We start from the raw sequence: 16,932 nt of genomic DNA, 5'->3' as shown, positions 1-16,932 counted from the left end.
GCCCTTAAAATATTAAATGGTTAACCTACTTAACAAATATTTAGTGAGAGTCAATAACTCCATTAAGGACAGTACAGACCTAAGGATACAATGGTCAACAAAATTAAAAAATTAAAAATTATTTGCCATGGTTGACTCAGTGAAAAAAGTTCAATCTTTGAACACTTCAAGAACTGCTTGTATTCTCCTCCTTTGACCTACTAAGCAGACTGCATATCTTCAAATGTGCCATTACAGCAACAGAAACCAGAAGACACTATTTTAAAATATGAATACTATGAGTATGGGTACTGTGAACATGCTTTTAATTAATTACTTTTCTTCTAGATAAAAATAGCACAACAATCACACATTCAGATTTTCATCTAATCTATCCTGTAAACAAAAACTAGTATTTTAAGCTGGGCGTGGTGGTGCAGACTGTAATCCCATCCCGGCACTGGGGAGGCTGAGTCAAGAGGGTCATTGCAAGTTTGAGACCAGCCTGGGCTACAAAAAAGTGAGCTCAAAACCAGCCTGAACTGCATAGTAAGACTCTGCCTCAGAAAAAGAAAAAGAAAAAGAAAAAGAAAAAAAAAAAAAAAAAAAAAAAACACCCAAGGGCCAAGGATTTAGCTCAGTGGCTCAAGGCCTTGCCTGGTAAGCGCAAGGTTGTAAATTAAAACCCTAATATTTTGATAGAAGACACACCTTTCCTAACTAAGCCACAAAATCTACATCTAACTTGAAAAAGCCTTCAAGATGGCAGTACTTTAGTTTTACTATTCACTGAAACTCTACAAGAAAGAGCCTCTCTCAGCATTCAAGATCTTGCAACGAAACCTGGCAAGAACAGTTTACACCATGACTTATATATAATTATTAAACAACCTTAAAGTAGCAATCAAGTTACTGACTGATGCACGATTTCAAACCTACAATACCATAGAATATCAACCAGTGAAGATAAACGAAAATTATTCCAAGAATGCACTTTAAAAGCATGCACACAATGGAAGAACTTATAGAATAATTACTAAATATTTGTAAGAAACCTAAAAATAGCTAATAAAATCATCCCACACAAAATCACCGGCACACCTTTCAGCACCCTGAACAAAGGTAAGGAACCAGGGTGGGAATATTGTGACCCCATAGCTTAATATCCAGTACCACATTTAAATCGGATGCAAAATAGATGTGTCTATTACATATAAAACATGAAAAAGGGACTATCAATCACCATAATCACTCCATAAGCTGGAAAATACCATGATAAAATACCCATCCCAGCAACAAAAGCAGCATTTAGGGCAGTAATGGCAAACCTTTAGTGACTTCAATGGTTAACAGTCCACTGTGGTATATGTGCCACAGGTCTGTCACTGCGGACCTAGGGAAACATCTGTACCTCACACCAGACACTGCAATGCTGAAACTGACTGCTGCTGTGTAGAACAGTTATTACACAGAAAACAACTCTGCAAGTGCAAAGACTATATACAAAAATTAGTTTCAAAGCAAAAAGATTTGCCTAAGATATGTTTTTAGTATTACAGTGACTTACTTTTCATAGAACACTTTTGGCCCAATTTAATGTGAGACTGGATTCATTACAATTTCTATTGATATCCTTATCACTAGTCAACTTTTGTTTTACAAGTCTTTGACATATTCAATATTTCAAAATTATGTCACAGCATTTTGATTGATACAGCCTATGGGAACTTGATTTTTGAGACTTGAAATCCATATTCATGTAATCACATGTAAAACTTGAGTTTCAAGACTTTGTTTCTCTTTAAATTGTTTTATTTCTACCTGAATAGTTTGTGATTATTTCATGAATATTTTTTCATGAATGTTTTGAATTGCAGAACTCAACTATATTCTCAATCTTGAAGAAAAGCAATGAAATAACTTTTCATAATTGAAAAGTTATGTATGTATTTATAAATTATTTATTTGGAGCAATGTTTGGATCCCAGATGCAATCTGATTCAGTGATTCGGGGTAACACCCTGCAGAACAGGAGGATATCACTGCAAATTGTTCTAATATACCCTCAGGGATAAATGTCATCATTTTTAAAGTTTGTAAATTGTGTGCATGCCCCCCAAACCTTTATTTTAGACCATATAAACAAGGTATGTGGGGGTGATATTGCTTTCTATATTTAATTAAGCTGGACATGGGTTTTCAGGAGTAACACGGTAGTAAAAAGTTTTTACTACCGTTTACTCTATACCAAGTACTCTGCTACATCTACAGCTATAGAAAATACAAAGCTCACTACAATTAAGGTGCAAATTAATTTTCTTAAACTGATCTGTCCCAGGAATGTACAAAAAAGATTAATTCTATAATTACATCCAAAAAGAGACAAAGAAAATAAAAAGTGTTACTTCAGCCTGAGGAAAGAGCGTAGTCTTTTTTACAGCTTTTTACAGCTCCTTACAAAATGGAATTTTATATATCATTTAAGTGAGAGAGGGGAAGGTGTGCCAGGTGTTCCTGCATTATTGAAGGTAAATCACATATTTCTTTTTCATTGTTACAGATTTCTACATGTCTAAAAGTATGAGTTTAAACCAACAAGGTTGATTTCTAAAACCAGCAGTCTATAACAAACTGATGAGAACAAGGAGATGTCCTAGGATACGATGGTATTTACTTAGGGATTTGGTCACTGAAAATACAATATAGAACTGAAACCCTTAAGTTCTGCTAGGGTTTGTAAGACACACTGCCAACCAAACTGATCCAACTGACGTTTTCTCATAACTCTCAAATTCTAATAATTGCTCCTAGGTCAGACTCTACTGTATACCAGTATCTTACTAGCTAGTAGATCCTCACAATGTTGACTCAGAAAAGCAGCTCCTCCTTTAAAGTTTATCACACTTGCTTTCAAAAATTTCTTTAACAGTGCCGGGCTTGGCAGCACACACCTGTAATCAGCACTCAGGAGGTTGAGGCAAGAGGATCACCCTGAGTTCGAGGTCAGCCTGGGCTACAAAGTGAGACCCTGTCTTTAAAAGAAAAAAAAGAAAAAAGCATTTTCTTTAAGAAAGAAAAAAATAAGGGTGGGAAAGAAGGAGATGGGAGCAGGAGAAGGGTAAAGAGGTGGAGAAGAGGAGGACAAGATGAAGATGACCAAAACACTGCATAGTGAAGATGTTCAAAATCTTATTCCTAGCTCTTCTTTTAAGCTCCAGACTTAAATTATCTGTACCAACATCTGATGTTTCTCAGGTATTTCCAACTCAATACAATATACGATTAAATGACTCATTTCCATTCAGAGCCATTTCAATTCCTAAACCCAAAACATGTTGCTACTTTCTTTATCCCTTTCTTTAGTTGATAATATAGTGACTCAAGCTAATTAAATGGGGATTCTCTTTCCTTTATCAAATCAGATAATAAATCTTGAGAATGCATCATCCTCATCCTCTTTCCCATCCTTCGAGAACTCATTTATACTACTGTTCTTGCTCATCTATTTTCCTGTAACTATATCCTAGCTAGCCTATCAAATCTTTATTACTAGCATATTTTGCAAAAACATAGTAATCTAAGTGATTAGAAATTTTTAAAAATCTGGCCCTGGTGTATGTCCAATCTGTGTACACATATAGTTAGAATATGAACTGATAGTCAAGTTATTTCCATCTAATAATTTGCATTCATATCAGAGTAAGACTGATAACATAAACAATGAGGTGAACATGATGTATATTTTATAAAGGGGAAAACTGAAAATTTGCACTGTAAAATATTATTTCAGAACACAAGCTTATATGACATTAAATGCATTGACTATTTCACAAAACTGCATTTCAAAGCCAAATATAACTATAAACTTAACTCAATATGAGTAAAAACAGTAAATTATTTTTTAAAATTAGAAATGACTTCAGCATTTAAAATATCAAAAGGGACAAAACTGACAAAACAAAAAGGGACACAGAAAACCTGGAATATATTTGCATTTACTACATCAAAGGACACTGCCTCTAATTTTTCTCAAAATATTCTACCTCTCTTTGAACACACTTATCTTTCTTGCCTCTTTCTGAAGCAGTTCTAAAAGTCTTCATGTGAGTGTCTTTAGTTGTACTATTATGGCTGCTTTGACATTTAAATAAATTCAAAATGTTTACCCTTCATGGCCATTTTGACTTGGGAAAGAAGACACAGGATGCCAAATACAGTGAATAAGGTGGATAAAGATATACTACGTCTTACAAGCCTGCCTTTCCATTTGGATAGCACTTGGCAACAGCATTCACTGTTACTTCTGCTTACATCTTGTAGAGACACTAACAAAAGACTTCAGGAATTGCTTCAGAAAGTGGCAAAACATGCACTCAGGAGGCTGAGGCAAAAGGATTGCCAAGAGTTCAAGGGCGGCCTGAGCTACATAATGAGTTCAAGACCAGCCTACACAGAAAGATGGTATCTCAAAAAAGTAGCAAGAATGAGTGTGACTAAAATGCCAAAGTGTCTCTAGGCATAATAAATTTTTAAAAATTTAATTATTCACCAAATACTTTGATCACACTGTGTATTAATGTCATGTCCTTTCCAAACATTTATCTTTCACATATGGGAGGCATATAATAGAACTCAGGGTAGAAATAAATGCCAAATGGAAACAAAATTCGGCTGATAGAATAAAATCGAGAGCATTAAATAGCTACATGAAAAAAGGAATTAGGATATCACTTCATACCTGAGAACATCTAGAAAAGATTACAAGATAAAGAACAAGTTATGAGTAGTGAAAAAATAAAAGAGGAAATGGAAAATTTTTTTTCTTCACAAGTGGGGGCGGGGGGGGAGCAATGACTATCCCTATCAAAAGGAACAATGGTATTATACTGAGCTGAAAACAAAATTATCCTGCCAATGCCTGGAAGGAAAAGAAAGATTTAAATCTGGGGAAACAAAGGAGTACGCAGTACTGTATCCTCAATCATACTCCAATCTCCTGCCAACCGTAAAAAACCAAAGTCTGACAGTGTGAATTTTATGTACAAAGAATCAATAGTTGGGGGTTTAGCCCAGTGGCAAAGTGCTTGCCTAACATCTATAAAGTCCTAGGTTTCATTCTGAGGGAGGGAGGGAAGGAGGGACTTATGCTTATGCTGAAGGAAAAAAATACTCAGGTAGCTAATACTATAAATGTGTTTCTCTTTATGTTAGTCTCTACCAAAATAATGCACTAACATTTTTTAGTATTTAATATTAAAAAGAATTGGTATTAAGAGTTGCCTTAGTGAAGCATTTTAAAGGTTGAATATGGTGGGAATAAAAAATGAGTTAAGTTTATAGTCTAACCTTAATGATGTTGTTATCAAAGCCAGAAGATATTCAAATAAGTCAATTAAATAAAAAGTGCTAAAAAATAAAAAGTATGCTTCTCCCACTGTCTCTACATCCCTATCAATTTCTATACTCTACAAATGCAGCTTCCATGATGCGCTAATACTCTGCTGAATTTTTCTTAAATTTTGTTACCTTTCAGGTACCATTTTTTAGTCCAAATATCAAGGTGAACACTAAATGTTACAATTTTATATCTACCAAATTTTTCTAAGCTGTTGGGGGGACAAGGGGACTTTTCCAAACTCCTAAAAAAAGAGATGAGTCACAATCACTCCCCCACTTTACTACTCAAGACCAGAAATCTTCAAAATGCCAGCTGAAAGAGATAAACCACTAAGCATCATAAAGGAAACTGAGGAGGAAACATACATATGCAGAAATAACACCAACTTTCATTATTTTCAAACATTTGAACTAACAAAAATATGATTAAAATGTAAACAAAGAATTATTACAGATATTTTAGAAACTTAAGTTTAAGCACAGATATAAGTAAATTAATAGGTAGTAATCAGAATACATAGAGTTCACAGTAACATAATTAAATGAGAAATAATTTGCATTTTACATTAATAAATAAAAAACAGTAAGAATTTTACAAATTTTGAAAGTGGCTTCTAAAAAGGGATACATACGTGTCATCATGCTACCACTTAATCATTCTGCCTTAATACAACAGCATACAAAATATGTAATAGTAAAATTCCTGAGTCTTATACAGGATATGAGATCAAATCAGAAACTTGGAAATGAAATAGTTCCCAGACAAGAATAAAGTTTAAAAAAAAAAAACGCAGAATTATTATTTTACTCAACAGCTTCTTGCCAAATATAATAAGAAGGACACAAGTTGAGTGAACTGATGAAATGGACAATTAAATACAATTGCAGTGTCAGTTTGTATAGAAAAGAATTCTATCAGGATGAAAAGTTATCTTCTTTATGTTTTCAAAGTTTTTCTGATCTGTATTACGAGCAGTTATTTTATCATCTTATACCCTTTTCCATTTATCTGCCAATTCAAGAAACACCAACATATAGTAAAGTAACAGGCTAGCAGACAAGTCTCATTTATACTGCCTCTGTGATTCTGGATCTTATTATTCATTTTGTATTGACCCCTACAAGGCAGCATTTACCATCTACAATTATCAAATTATAAGGATACTTGCTGTAGTACTCTAGCCAATGAGCCATAGGTTTCCAAAAAAAAAAAAAAAAAATGAAAGCCTCCTTCTACTTTTTAACAATTAAAAAATAAATAAATAAAAAGCTGACAATTTTATTCATTCATTTTATTTATAGACGAACTATTATTTAAATAGCACTATTATTTAAAATAGAAAATTCCTGTATAATTTTCCTTGCATTAAACAGATATATTGACATTAAGTGAAGAATATTAGGTGTCAAAATATGAGCACTACTGTGTCTTATTTTGCATTTATTAGCTTCATGTGAAGTAAATTATTCTAACAAGTTTGCGAGGATGTGAAAATTAGGTCCATTATTTGTCAGAATTAGTGTACTTTGAGCCAGGTACAGTGGTGCATGCCTGTAATTCTAGCACTCACAGGAAATTACCAAGAATTCAAGAACAGGCTGGACTACACAGTGAGTTCAAGACCAACATGGACTACTCAGCAAGATGCTGTCTCAAAAACTACCTTAAAAAATTAGTTTTCTTTGAGTGAAATGGTATCACATTGCTTCAAATATATAATAACTATAACTAATTATCATTAATATTTTTAAAAGGTAATGAAATAAAATACAATTAACTGTATGGTGTTAAATAGGCAACTAACCTCACCAGAACGGATAGTATCTAAAGTAGATAACTGTAACAGCAACAAAATACTATGCAGAAATATCACCTTGCAGTGGGTTCTGGTTCAGATAATATTAAACTAGTTCACAAATTAAGAACTTCACTACTTACATGAAATATGTATTAGCCAATTTAATGGAAAAATAACACCGTATGATTGAAAAGTACACTCGGCATTAACTTCACATTTCTGAAGATGAGTAGAGTGACAAAAAATAAGAATTAAATTGTGGGACAGGAAAATAGATTTCAAATACAATCTGAACCCAATTTAAAGGAGTTTTAGATTATAAACTAAGAACTAAACAATGGCTGAAAGACTTTCTAAGTACAAAACATTGCCTATATGTGTACACATACTCATCTTTACATCAATCTTCTGATGCAAATAGGATTATTCCAGTTCTGTAGACATAGAGAATCAGAAGAGTCAAGAATCTTATGCACAGTTATATAATTAGTTGTTTGGTACATGACCAGATCAAATTTCAAAACCAAATTTCCCTTTTCTGAGGGATGTTTACACAGTACCAAAACAGAACTAATTTGTTTTAGAAATACATTTCGTGAGAAATATTATCACCAGCAATAAAATAAAAAACTCAGCCCTGGAACATATTTCGTATCTATTCACCTCCTCAACTAAATGAAGAAGGAATGTATTATGAAAATAAACTATTTTACTTATGTATTTTACTATCTAAAAAGTATTATACATGCTACACCCTTTCAGAAGGGAAAAGAAATAAGGTAGTGAAGATCTGACCAGTAATGGACAGATTGTTCACACTACCACTCATACCAAAATATCGTTTTTACCAACCCTTTGTACCCCTTCATTAGATCACAACAATATACATAGGGATTTGAACCCTGCTCAAAGACTGGGCATAACTAGTCTAAGAGTAACGACAACTCATTTGATAAGGAATCAATCAGGAATAGCCTTGTAGTCTATTTCAGCCAATGAAATATAAGGTGAAGCAATTTTAAAGAGATCAACAAGAAGCCAGAATCTTTTTCCTACATGAAATGATGATCATTGACTGGGCCCTTATTGTATGTCAGTACTACATTAAGCATATAGAGCACTGCTCTACAAAATCTTTATATAAAAATATAAAAAAGAAACATTTCTAATTGCACATGATAACTACCATCTTACATTACCAAATTAGAGCAACTACCCTTTAAATAAACCAACATAGAACTGACAAGAAAATGCTTCCTTAACAGAACTCAGAAACAGATGAATCAACCATCCCAGAGGCTGGACTTCACATATAAGCTACTACTTTTTGTTATTTTATCCAGCTTGAGTCAGAGATTTTGGGTTTGCAGCCTAAAAAGCATCTGTATCAGTGACAGTGAACTTTTTAGAGGTTTCAGTGATACAAACAACTAACCAGTGATCTGTATCAACACAAAGTTTAATGTGGTAGAAAAGTCAGAGATTCCACATCTATTCAGATGAAGCTAAGTACTACTCAGGAAAACGAAGCAATTTAAGGAGAGAAGAGTATTTCATTCACACTTGAATGCTATGCACCTGTAGTAATACACTAAATATCACTTTCTCAACTAAAAATGTTGATACCTAAAAGTACCTAAAAATATACAAATACTGGACAAAGAAGGCTTTAAAAGCCAATGTCAGGATGAGATTAAAATCAAAGGAAACTTTTACACTATGGTAAAGAGAAATATCAAGCATTCCTAAAATTCTTTCCTATGTCTATATAAATAAAACATAACAGAATGCTATCCAGTATTTAAAATAAAGGAAAAGCCCCACCCCCTAAAGGTAGCCACTCTTAAACCAATTTTGTTTAAGATCACCATGACCTGAAAGACTTTAATTTCTGCCTGAACAAATAAAAATAGTATACAGAAATATTTAGGTTGCACATAATAGGAATATTTTCCACTAGCCATAGAATATTGTACTGCCAATAAAAGGTTCAAATCTCTTTAATAGTGCCACCTTCATGAAAAGATTTGCATTGCATCCACAGCATTTATTTGAGACACATTTGATTATTTTTCCCCCAAATATATTTATTTCCTCAGCAACATTTACTAAACTGCTACCAAAAACCCTTCTGCAACATAATAGGCATATTGTGACAAGGTTGTGAAATATTCAAACAAGTTTATGTTGTACTATAGAACACCTTAAAAATCTGTGATAATTAATAGAAAATGAAAACGTCCATGAGAAGCATCAAAATATGCAAGATGGCATATCTGAATTTATTTTCCATTTGAAATCTACTCACAACTCATAGTGTAGTTGAAAAAAATGCTGCTTTGAACCTTAAAAAACCTAGTATCACCTTCCAGGTATATCTTATCTTCATACTTTACATCACCCTGGAGAACTATTCCTCAACTGCACTTACCTTTACCACTATAGTCTAAATTCTTCCTAATCTACTTCTACTTCTGTCATTATTATATAAAACAGTAGTTGTATAATTTTCTACTTTAAAAATCTGTAACAAATAGACATTCCTATTTAGCCTTTTTTTAAAAAAAAATTAGTTTCTTATTAGTGAATTCAAATTACAACTTCCTGTAAAGTCACTCTTCATCTCCCTTCTACCGTACCCTCACCTTTAGAACCAAAAGAATATACAAATGCAGATATGTAGAACACAGCAACCATTACAAATATTCAAAACTCAAAAAAAAAGTTAACCGTTTTCCTAAAACAGGCAATCTTTTCAAATTGCAATTCTTTGTCATGCAAGGAAGCACTATTTTCATGAAAAGCCCAATGAGATCTAAAGTGCTGGCACAGACAGCATAAGAAACTCAACAGAAAATTGGAGGGAGAAAAAAAAAACAGATTTCCTAAGTGGGAAATGAGATATTTTGCTAACAACATATTATCTTTTCCCAACATTTATGTTCACAAACCAGCAGTCCAAATGCTTTGAGAATACTCTTTTATAATTCAGATATATCACATATCCTGCTGGTAAATGTGGACAGACTTCTACTGAGACCTATGTTTAAAAAATGGCCAATGATTGAGTCATAGAAACACTATCATTAAGTAGCTGCTTCTACCCTCTACTGTAGCATACCACTTATAAAGGAGTACAATGGATGTCCAAATAAGAGATTGAAACCTTCACCATTTTCTGAAAACAGATTTTAGCCAAAACTTAAAAACAAAATGAAACTTTAATAGCGTAACTAGTTACACCATGCAAATCTTAGCATCATCACTTTTTTTTGTGTCCTGAAACCCAACCTTATATATCTTCTGGCTCATACTTAATAAAACAGATCCATCATCTAAATAAATTTTCAAATATTCTCTTAAAGTGCCAATATAAATTTCAACATTTTTTAGTGTTCTAATATGTAAGAACAACAGAAACGAAAAACAAAACAAAAACACAAAAATGAAACATTGTATCTTGAAAAAAACCCAACAACCTACCTTCAAACTAGACTCATAGTCTGTGTTCACTTTGAACATAAGCCCAAGTCGTAAATGAATTTCCTTGGCTCGACAAAAGCTGGGATCAACATAAAGCACCTCCTGAAATGCTTTAATTGCCCTGAAAGAATATAGACATAAAATATCTTAACTTTTTAAAACGTGCATGAATTTCTGCTTGGTAGTACAGTAAAACTTTTATGCAATACTGTTTTAAAGGAAATGTGAATTTTATTAAAATGATGTAAATAAACAGTAAAAAGAAAACTAGAAAAGGTCACTTGGGCCTTTTATATAGTTAAATCTATACAATCGAATTCCATATAAAAGGAGTTGGGAGAAGATCATTATTCGAACTATATATGATGGCTTAATAAAATTCTCAGTGTAAATAACTAAGCTCACTGCTTCTGGAATTTGAAGAGGGAGAAAAAAAGGACAACAGACAGGAAGTATTAATCCCTCCTCCTCAAGAAAACTTTCCTCAGCAAGAAAATTTTCTTAAGGAGGAAGAATTAATCCTGCTTTTTAGTCTGTTTCATAAAATTTGTCTTTTTAACTTTATTATTTTTGTCTTACATATTTAAATTTATGATCCATCCATATCTTTTACACTGTGAGGTAGGGAACAATTTGCATATTTTTCCATAATTAATAGGCAACAGTTCCTACACCATGGGAGGAAAGGATCTTCCTTATTCTAACAGTGCTACTTTGTCCTAAATCAAATGTCCATATTAATGTGGGTTCATTCCAGAGTTCTTTATTCCATTTTACTTTCCTTAGTCTATCTTTGCTTCAAATTTATGCACTGTATCTTTTATAAAAGGTTTTTACTATCAGTAGAACAAATTCAGAAGTGGGGGTTTCATACTGCTTAATGATCATGTAAATGTATTACCTACTAAGCAATGAATATTAAATAATAATGACAAAGACGTCTACTTTAAACTTTAAATTATGGTATCAGATCTAATAGTATATTAGAAATCATTTTAAATCCTGCCATGATTTAAAGCTTCTTCTAAGCACAAGCTAATATATTTCTTGCAAAGCTTTTTAACAACTGCTATATCATTATAGATCTTAATGTGGCTATTTTGAACCTTTTGATTCTTCCAAAGCAAAAACTAGCTTTTTTCTACATCATACCACAAAACAGAAGAGAGCAATTCATATTTTGATGATTCAGGCATTTTCTACTTCCAAAAAGATGTGTGGTAATATACATGTTTATTGTAAAATTAAGAATTCTAAAAGGTATTGTTCATGCAGAATAGTGGTAGAGCATAGGTCTGGTATCAGACACAGTTACACCTGGTTAATGAGAGAGTACTTAATTTACTTCTTGAAGAAGAGCTGTGCGACCATCTGTTTGACCTTTTTTTAAAGTGGATATGGCATACACATTTCTTTATCTGGTATACATAAGCTTTAAAGCAGAATAGGTGGTCAAACAACTGACAGAAAGAATTGGGGCAAACAACTATTCTCGCTGAAAGATGGCTTTCTATGTCTCTCAATCACTGAACTTACAATGGAAGAAGACAACACATGCGTTTGAAGGAGAGAGGAATAGCAATATAGCTCAGTGGTAAAAGGACATGTTTAGCATACATGAAGCGTTCAATTCTCAGCACCCCCAATCAAAAAGGTTAGGAGAGAGAACAACTACAGCAATAAATGATGCTAATTAAAACAATGGTATGGCTGGCAAAGGGTACAGAGTAACTTTTTGAAAGCTCCTAGGATAATAGCAATGTTTTATTTCTTGACCTGGGTGATGACTATATGAATAATGTTTATTTTACACTAACATGTCACAATGTACACCTATGATCTACATACTTTAAATGCCATGTTTGTAGTAATAAAGCTTATGAAGAACATTCCATAATGCCTTAATTAACCTTATCTTATGATAAGGTTATCTTAAAAGTTCAGAAAATTATCTAATGTAATAAATGAGTCAGAACTAAGCAATGTTCACAAGTGCCATAAAAACTCAGTCACAGATATAAAAGAAAAAAAGTGAAAAACAGCAAGGGAAGAAAGGAGTAACAAGAAATTAGGAAAGAAAAAAGGTGCAACAAAGTATACAAGGAGGAGAGTGATAGGAAATTCATGACACCAGTAATGACTCCTCAGGAGGAATATTTCTTATACACTCTCAGCTTCCATTCTACCTTTGTTCTAAAGATAGTATTTGTGAATGCCTTACTCCAACAGAGCCTTTAGTACAGATACCTCTTCCATTTGAGTTACAATATGACATAGGTACAAAAAACAAGGGGCTCACACATTCTTAATATATATTAACATGGTTACGGGGGAGGCACTTTCTTCATGCAAATACTGGCACTCTTCACTGCTTATCCTTACTGCGCTCTCCTAATGGAGAACATTTTCACTCTTCAGCTCCCTTCTAAATCTACTATTATCTGCAAGACTCACCACTCAACCTTAGTATCAACTATTTTTTAATTAGTTCTATTCAGCAGTTAGGTCCACTCTATAACAGTTATTTCATTGTCTATCTATTGGCACTCTGTCTCCAGTTCTTCTAAGTCTATTGCGTAAGGTCTATATTTTTAATATTCTAAATATTATAGCAAGGCTTTAATGGGTATTAACTAATGACAATTGATGGGGCTTCTTACTGAAGAGGAGGTACTCTACGGTCTCTTTACTGATCAGTTTCCCTCATCTAACATAAAATACATTATTCATTTTCTTTCCCAACTTTTACCAATCTTTCTTGTATGCTCCTTCAGTTTTCTCTATCCTAGGAAAATAAAACCACTAAGGGTAGGGGAATAAAGAGAATATGTGTGAGGGCTAAGAAAACAAGTACCACTTGTTCTGGTTTGTGTCTAGATGTCCCAAGTGTATGATGCTGGGATCAAGAGTGTGTGATTACTAAATTAGTCCACTGATTGCTTTGGCATAGTTCTGGGAGTGCATAATGGGAGGGCCCTCCCCGGGTGTGAGCGCTAAGGGCAGGTAGCCTGGACAGAATATAAGTTATGGAAAGAAGGCTACTGGGTCATTTGTCACTTGCTACTTTGCTGCTTTCTATCGACCATCAGCTATTTCTCCTCTGCCATGCCACCTTGCCTTGGAGCCAGTTAACTACGAACTGAACTCTCTATGAACTGTGAACCAAATAAACCTTTCCAGCTTTTAACTTTGGGTGTTGGGTATTTTGTCTCAGCAACATGACAAAAGTAAGAGATCACTCAAGAAAAAGAACATTCTCATTTTGGTTTTCTTTTTACTACATTTATATCTCATCAAAATCCATGCAGCCAGAACACAGTTTCTCCAGCACAAACTAGAATAAATCATCAACATATATAATGTGTTCTGACTTCAGAGTTCTAACAAAAGAATTTTACAGTGAGAAATGACTACCAAAACCTATAAAATACATTTATGATACAGTGTCTGGAAAAGTTCAATGTTTGCATAATTGTCATTTTTAAATTATCTAAAAAGTTTTTATTTCATTTATATTATTTCTACAGATTTTTTCACTTAAAAGGTTTCTTAAAATTTCTCATTAACAATTTTAAAAGGAAAAAGACAGAAAAACCTCAATAGCACTACTTCCAAAAAACATATACATGTGCTAAATACACAGTAAAACAACTGCAATTTTTAATATTTCTAGAAAGCCAAACCTCCTCGCTAGTTAAAGTAATAACATTAGCTAAATGTTCTTATCACAGTTTTTAGTTCATCTGAAAATAGGAATGATAAAACTAAGTTTTTAGGGGCTAATAAAGTTGAGTCCAGAAATTTCCCTCAAGGATGCACGAAGCACTAAAGAAGATTTCCACAAAATGTCATATTAATTAAAAAAAATTCTAGTTCTAAATCTGTAATAGCATATATATGTGTGTATGTGTGTGTATATATATATATATACACGTGCACACACACACACAACACATACATGCTTCCATGTGCACATCAGGAATTCAGAGGTTCCTTTTAAGTGAAACAATCTAAGATTTGATGAAGCTGAGGATATATAGCTCAGCACACTGCCTGTCTGACAAGCATGAGGTTTTGAGTTTTGATTCCTGGTACCAAAAAAATAAAAAATAAAACAATATAGATTTGATGAAATAAAGAGGTAATAAGATTTTAAAATGTAGAGATGAAAGAAAAGACAGATCAAACAGTAAATGCCACAAAGAAAGTCACACAAATAAAAGAAATACTTAAGATGTTTTTAGGGAAATGTTAATACAGTGGGATGAGCACAAAGAATGTATTCAGAAGACCAAAGGCTGAGTTAGCAGGATCATTTGACCTTAAATGTGAGGCTAAATTAGAAAGATTACACACTGGGTTATTCACAGTTCTTTTACGTTCTTTAGATAATCTTCACTTAATCACTACAGACAATGGGATATATTTTCTTCTGTCCTTGTTGCAAGATTTATACTTCTTTCTATAATTTCCCTGAAGCTTTATTAATCAAAGCCCTTTCAAATTTCCTCTGGTAATCTTTTTATCACTAGTTAAATATAATTTTATTAGAACTGCTTTAGTTTCATCTCCTGTTTTTTGTTTTTTGCTTTTTAATATAGAAATGTACATAATAAATAACACATGATAATTAACATCAACTGTTTTTAGGTTTTTCTTTTTGGTTTTTTGAGACAGGGTCTCACTTTGCGAGACCAGGTCTCAAAGCATAGCCTGATTAAGCTCACAATGTAGACCAGGGATAGCCTGGAACTCACAGCAATACTCCTGCCTCAGCCTCTGAGTACTGGGATTACAGGGATGCACCACCATGCCCAACAAAGAACTTTTACTTTAATGGAAATTACTTTAAACTTTCAGTTGAAGAGCATGTTTATATTATAATAGTTTAAAAATAAATTAGAGTGGGTAGCTGAGGGTTGGTGGCAATGCATTGGGAACTAAACCCACAGTCATCACATTGAGCTACAACACACAGGCCACTGGGTTTTGTTTAAGACAGCATCATTAAACCATCCAGGCTGGGCCAATCTGAAATTCTCCAGCCTCAGCTGCCATAGAACTGGGATTACAGGTACATGCCACCATACCCAGCAAATATTGGATTTTTATTATATCTTATGCTAGCTCAATGGTTACCATGACTACACTGAGTAATTGTGCACGATTTTCTTTCACTTCATCCAAAAGCTTTAAGATCATCACTGTTCTTTTCATTACTACAGTCAAAGCAGTGACCACATAGGAGAAGAGAAATTCTTACATGCTTAAGAATATTCATGATTGGAACAGTGCTATGAAAATAAATCCTGAAGAAATTTTACTTGTTAACATGCCCATCTTTTTAAACTCATCTCCCATGTTATTCTTCTAATCCTTTTTGATAAACATAATAATGACCACTACATTTCCTTATCAGCCTTGTCAATTAGATTTAGGAGCCTAATTCCCAAGACCCTATGCTGATAGCATAACACTGCATATCTCTTATATTTGCCACCACTGGACCATTCTGATAGAAATCACTGTAAAGAATATAAAAGGTGATAGCCCAAAGATAGCTGAAAAGCATTTTTATGAAGATATATTTAGTGACATGGCTATAAGCTGTATTAGGTAAGACAGTTTTTTTCCCTCTATTGGATTGTCAAGACTGTTTCTTTCCCCAAACTATCTTTTTCCATCGCCTGACTTTCTTTTCTCTGTATGCATATTGTTTCCTCTCTCTGTAGGACATAGGATTTCTTCGAAATTCAAGTTCAATTCAAGGTAACCCTAGCAATCTGTCACCTTGATGAACAAGTCAGACACAGGGTTTGGATACATGCACACATAAAGGAACAGCCTTCTAGGGACCTGTTTCTAGGTCTCTGCTGTGTAAGTATTACCATGTGCTTATGTATCTTTCTCCTTCTAGATATCTTCTTTAAAGTTAGTCCCAGACCATTCATAAGAATAATACAGCTGAACAATAAAGAGAAGTCAGGTAACAGTTTCTCTAAAGTACTTTTCTGATATGAACTTCTCCATCTAAAAAGAGATTCACTGAAACTGGAAAACTGTCCAAATAATCTGAACTAGAAACTGACCAATCAAATCAACTAATCAACTACAATAGAAAAAAATGAACAGAATAATCTGACAAGAAACAAATAGGCTAACAATACTATAGTTAGTAAAATTGTTAAATAATATATTGTCACCCACCCAAACACACATGATAGTTACACATTATTATAAAACAATCTCATCAAATGTCAAAGAACTCTATAAC

At 33.3% G+C, this 16,932-nt stretch overlaps 1 protein-coding gene across 4 annotated transcripts in view; it reads right to left on the bottom strand.

Annotated features, from left to right (window-relative positions):
* Kdm6a (lysine demethylase 6A) overlaps positions 1-16,932 on the bottom strand; it is a 197,949-nt gene that overhangs the window by 72,916 nt on the left and 108,101 nt on the right. For all 4 annotated transcript variants that reach the window (XM_063245754.1, XM_063245756.1, XM_063245755.1 and 1 more), the window contains exon 6: positions 10,659-10,779. In XM_063245754.1, coding sequence (XP_063101824.1) covers positions 10,659-10,779 — 121 coding nt within the window. The remainder of the gene's footprint in view (positions 1-10,658; positions 10,780-16,932) is intronic.

Source organism: Cavia porcellus, unplaced genomic scaffold, assembly GCF_034190915.1.
Source record: "Cavia porcellus strain 051 isolate PalLab524CR breed Dunkin Hartley unplaced genomic scaffold, mCavPor4.1 scaffold_3, whole genome shotgun sequence".
Classification (NCBI taxonomy): Eukaryota; Metazoa; Chordata; class Mammalia; order Rodentia; family Caviidae; genus Cavia; species Cavia porcellus.
This window is presented reverse-complemented; position numbering and strand designations above follow the sequence as displayed.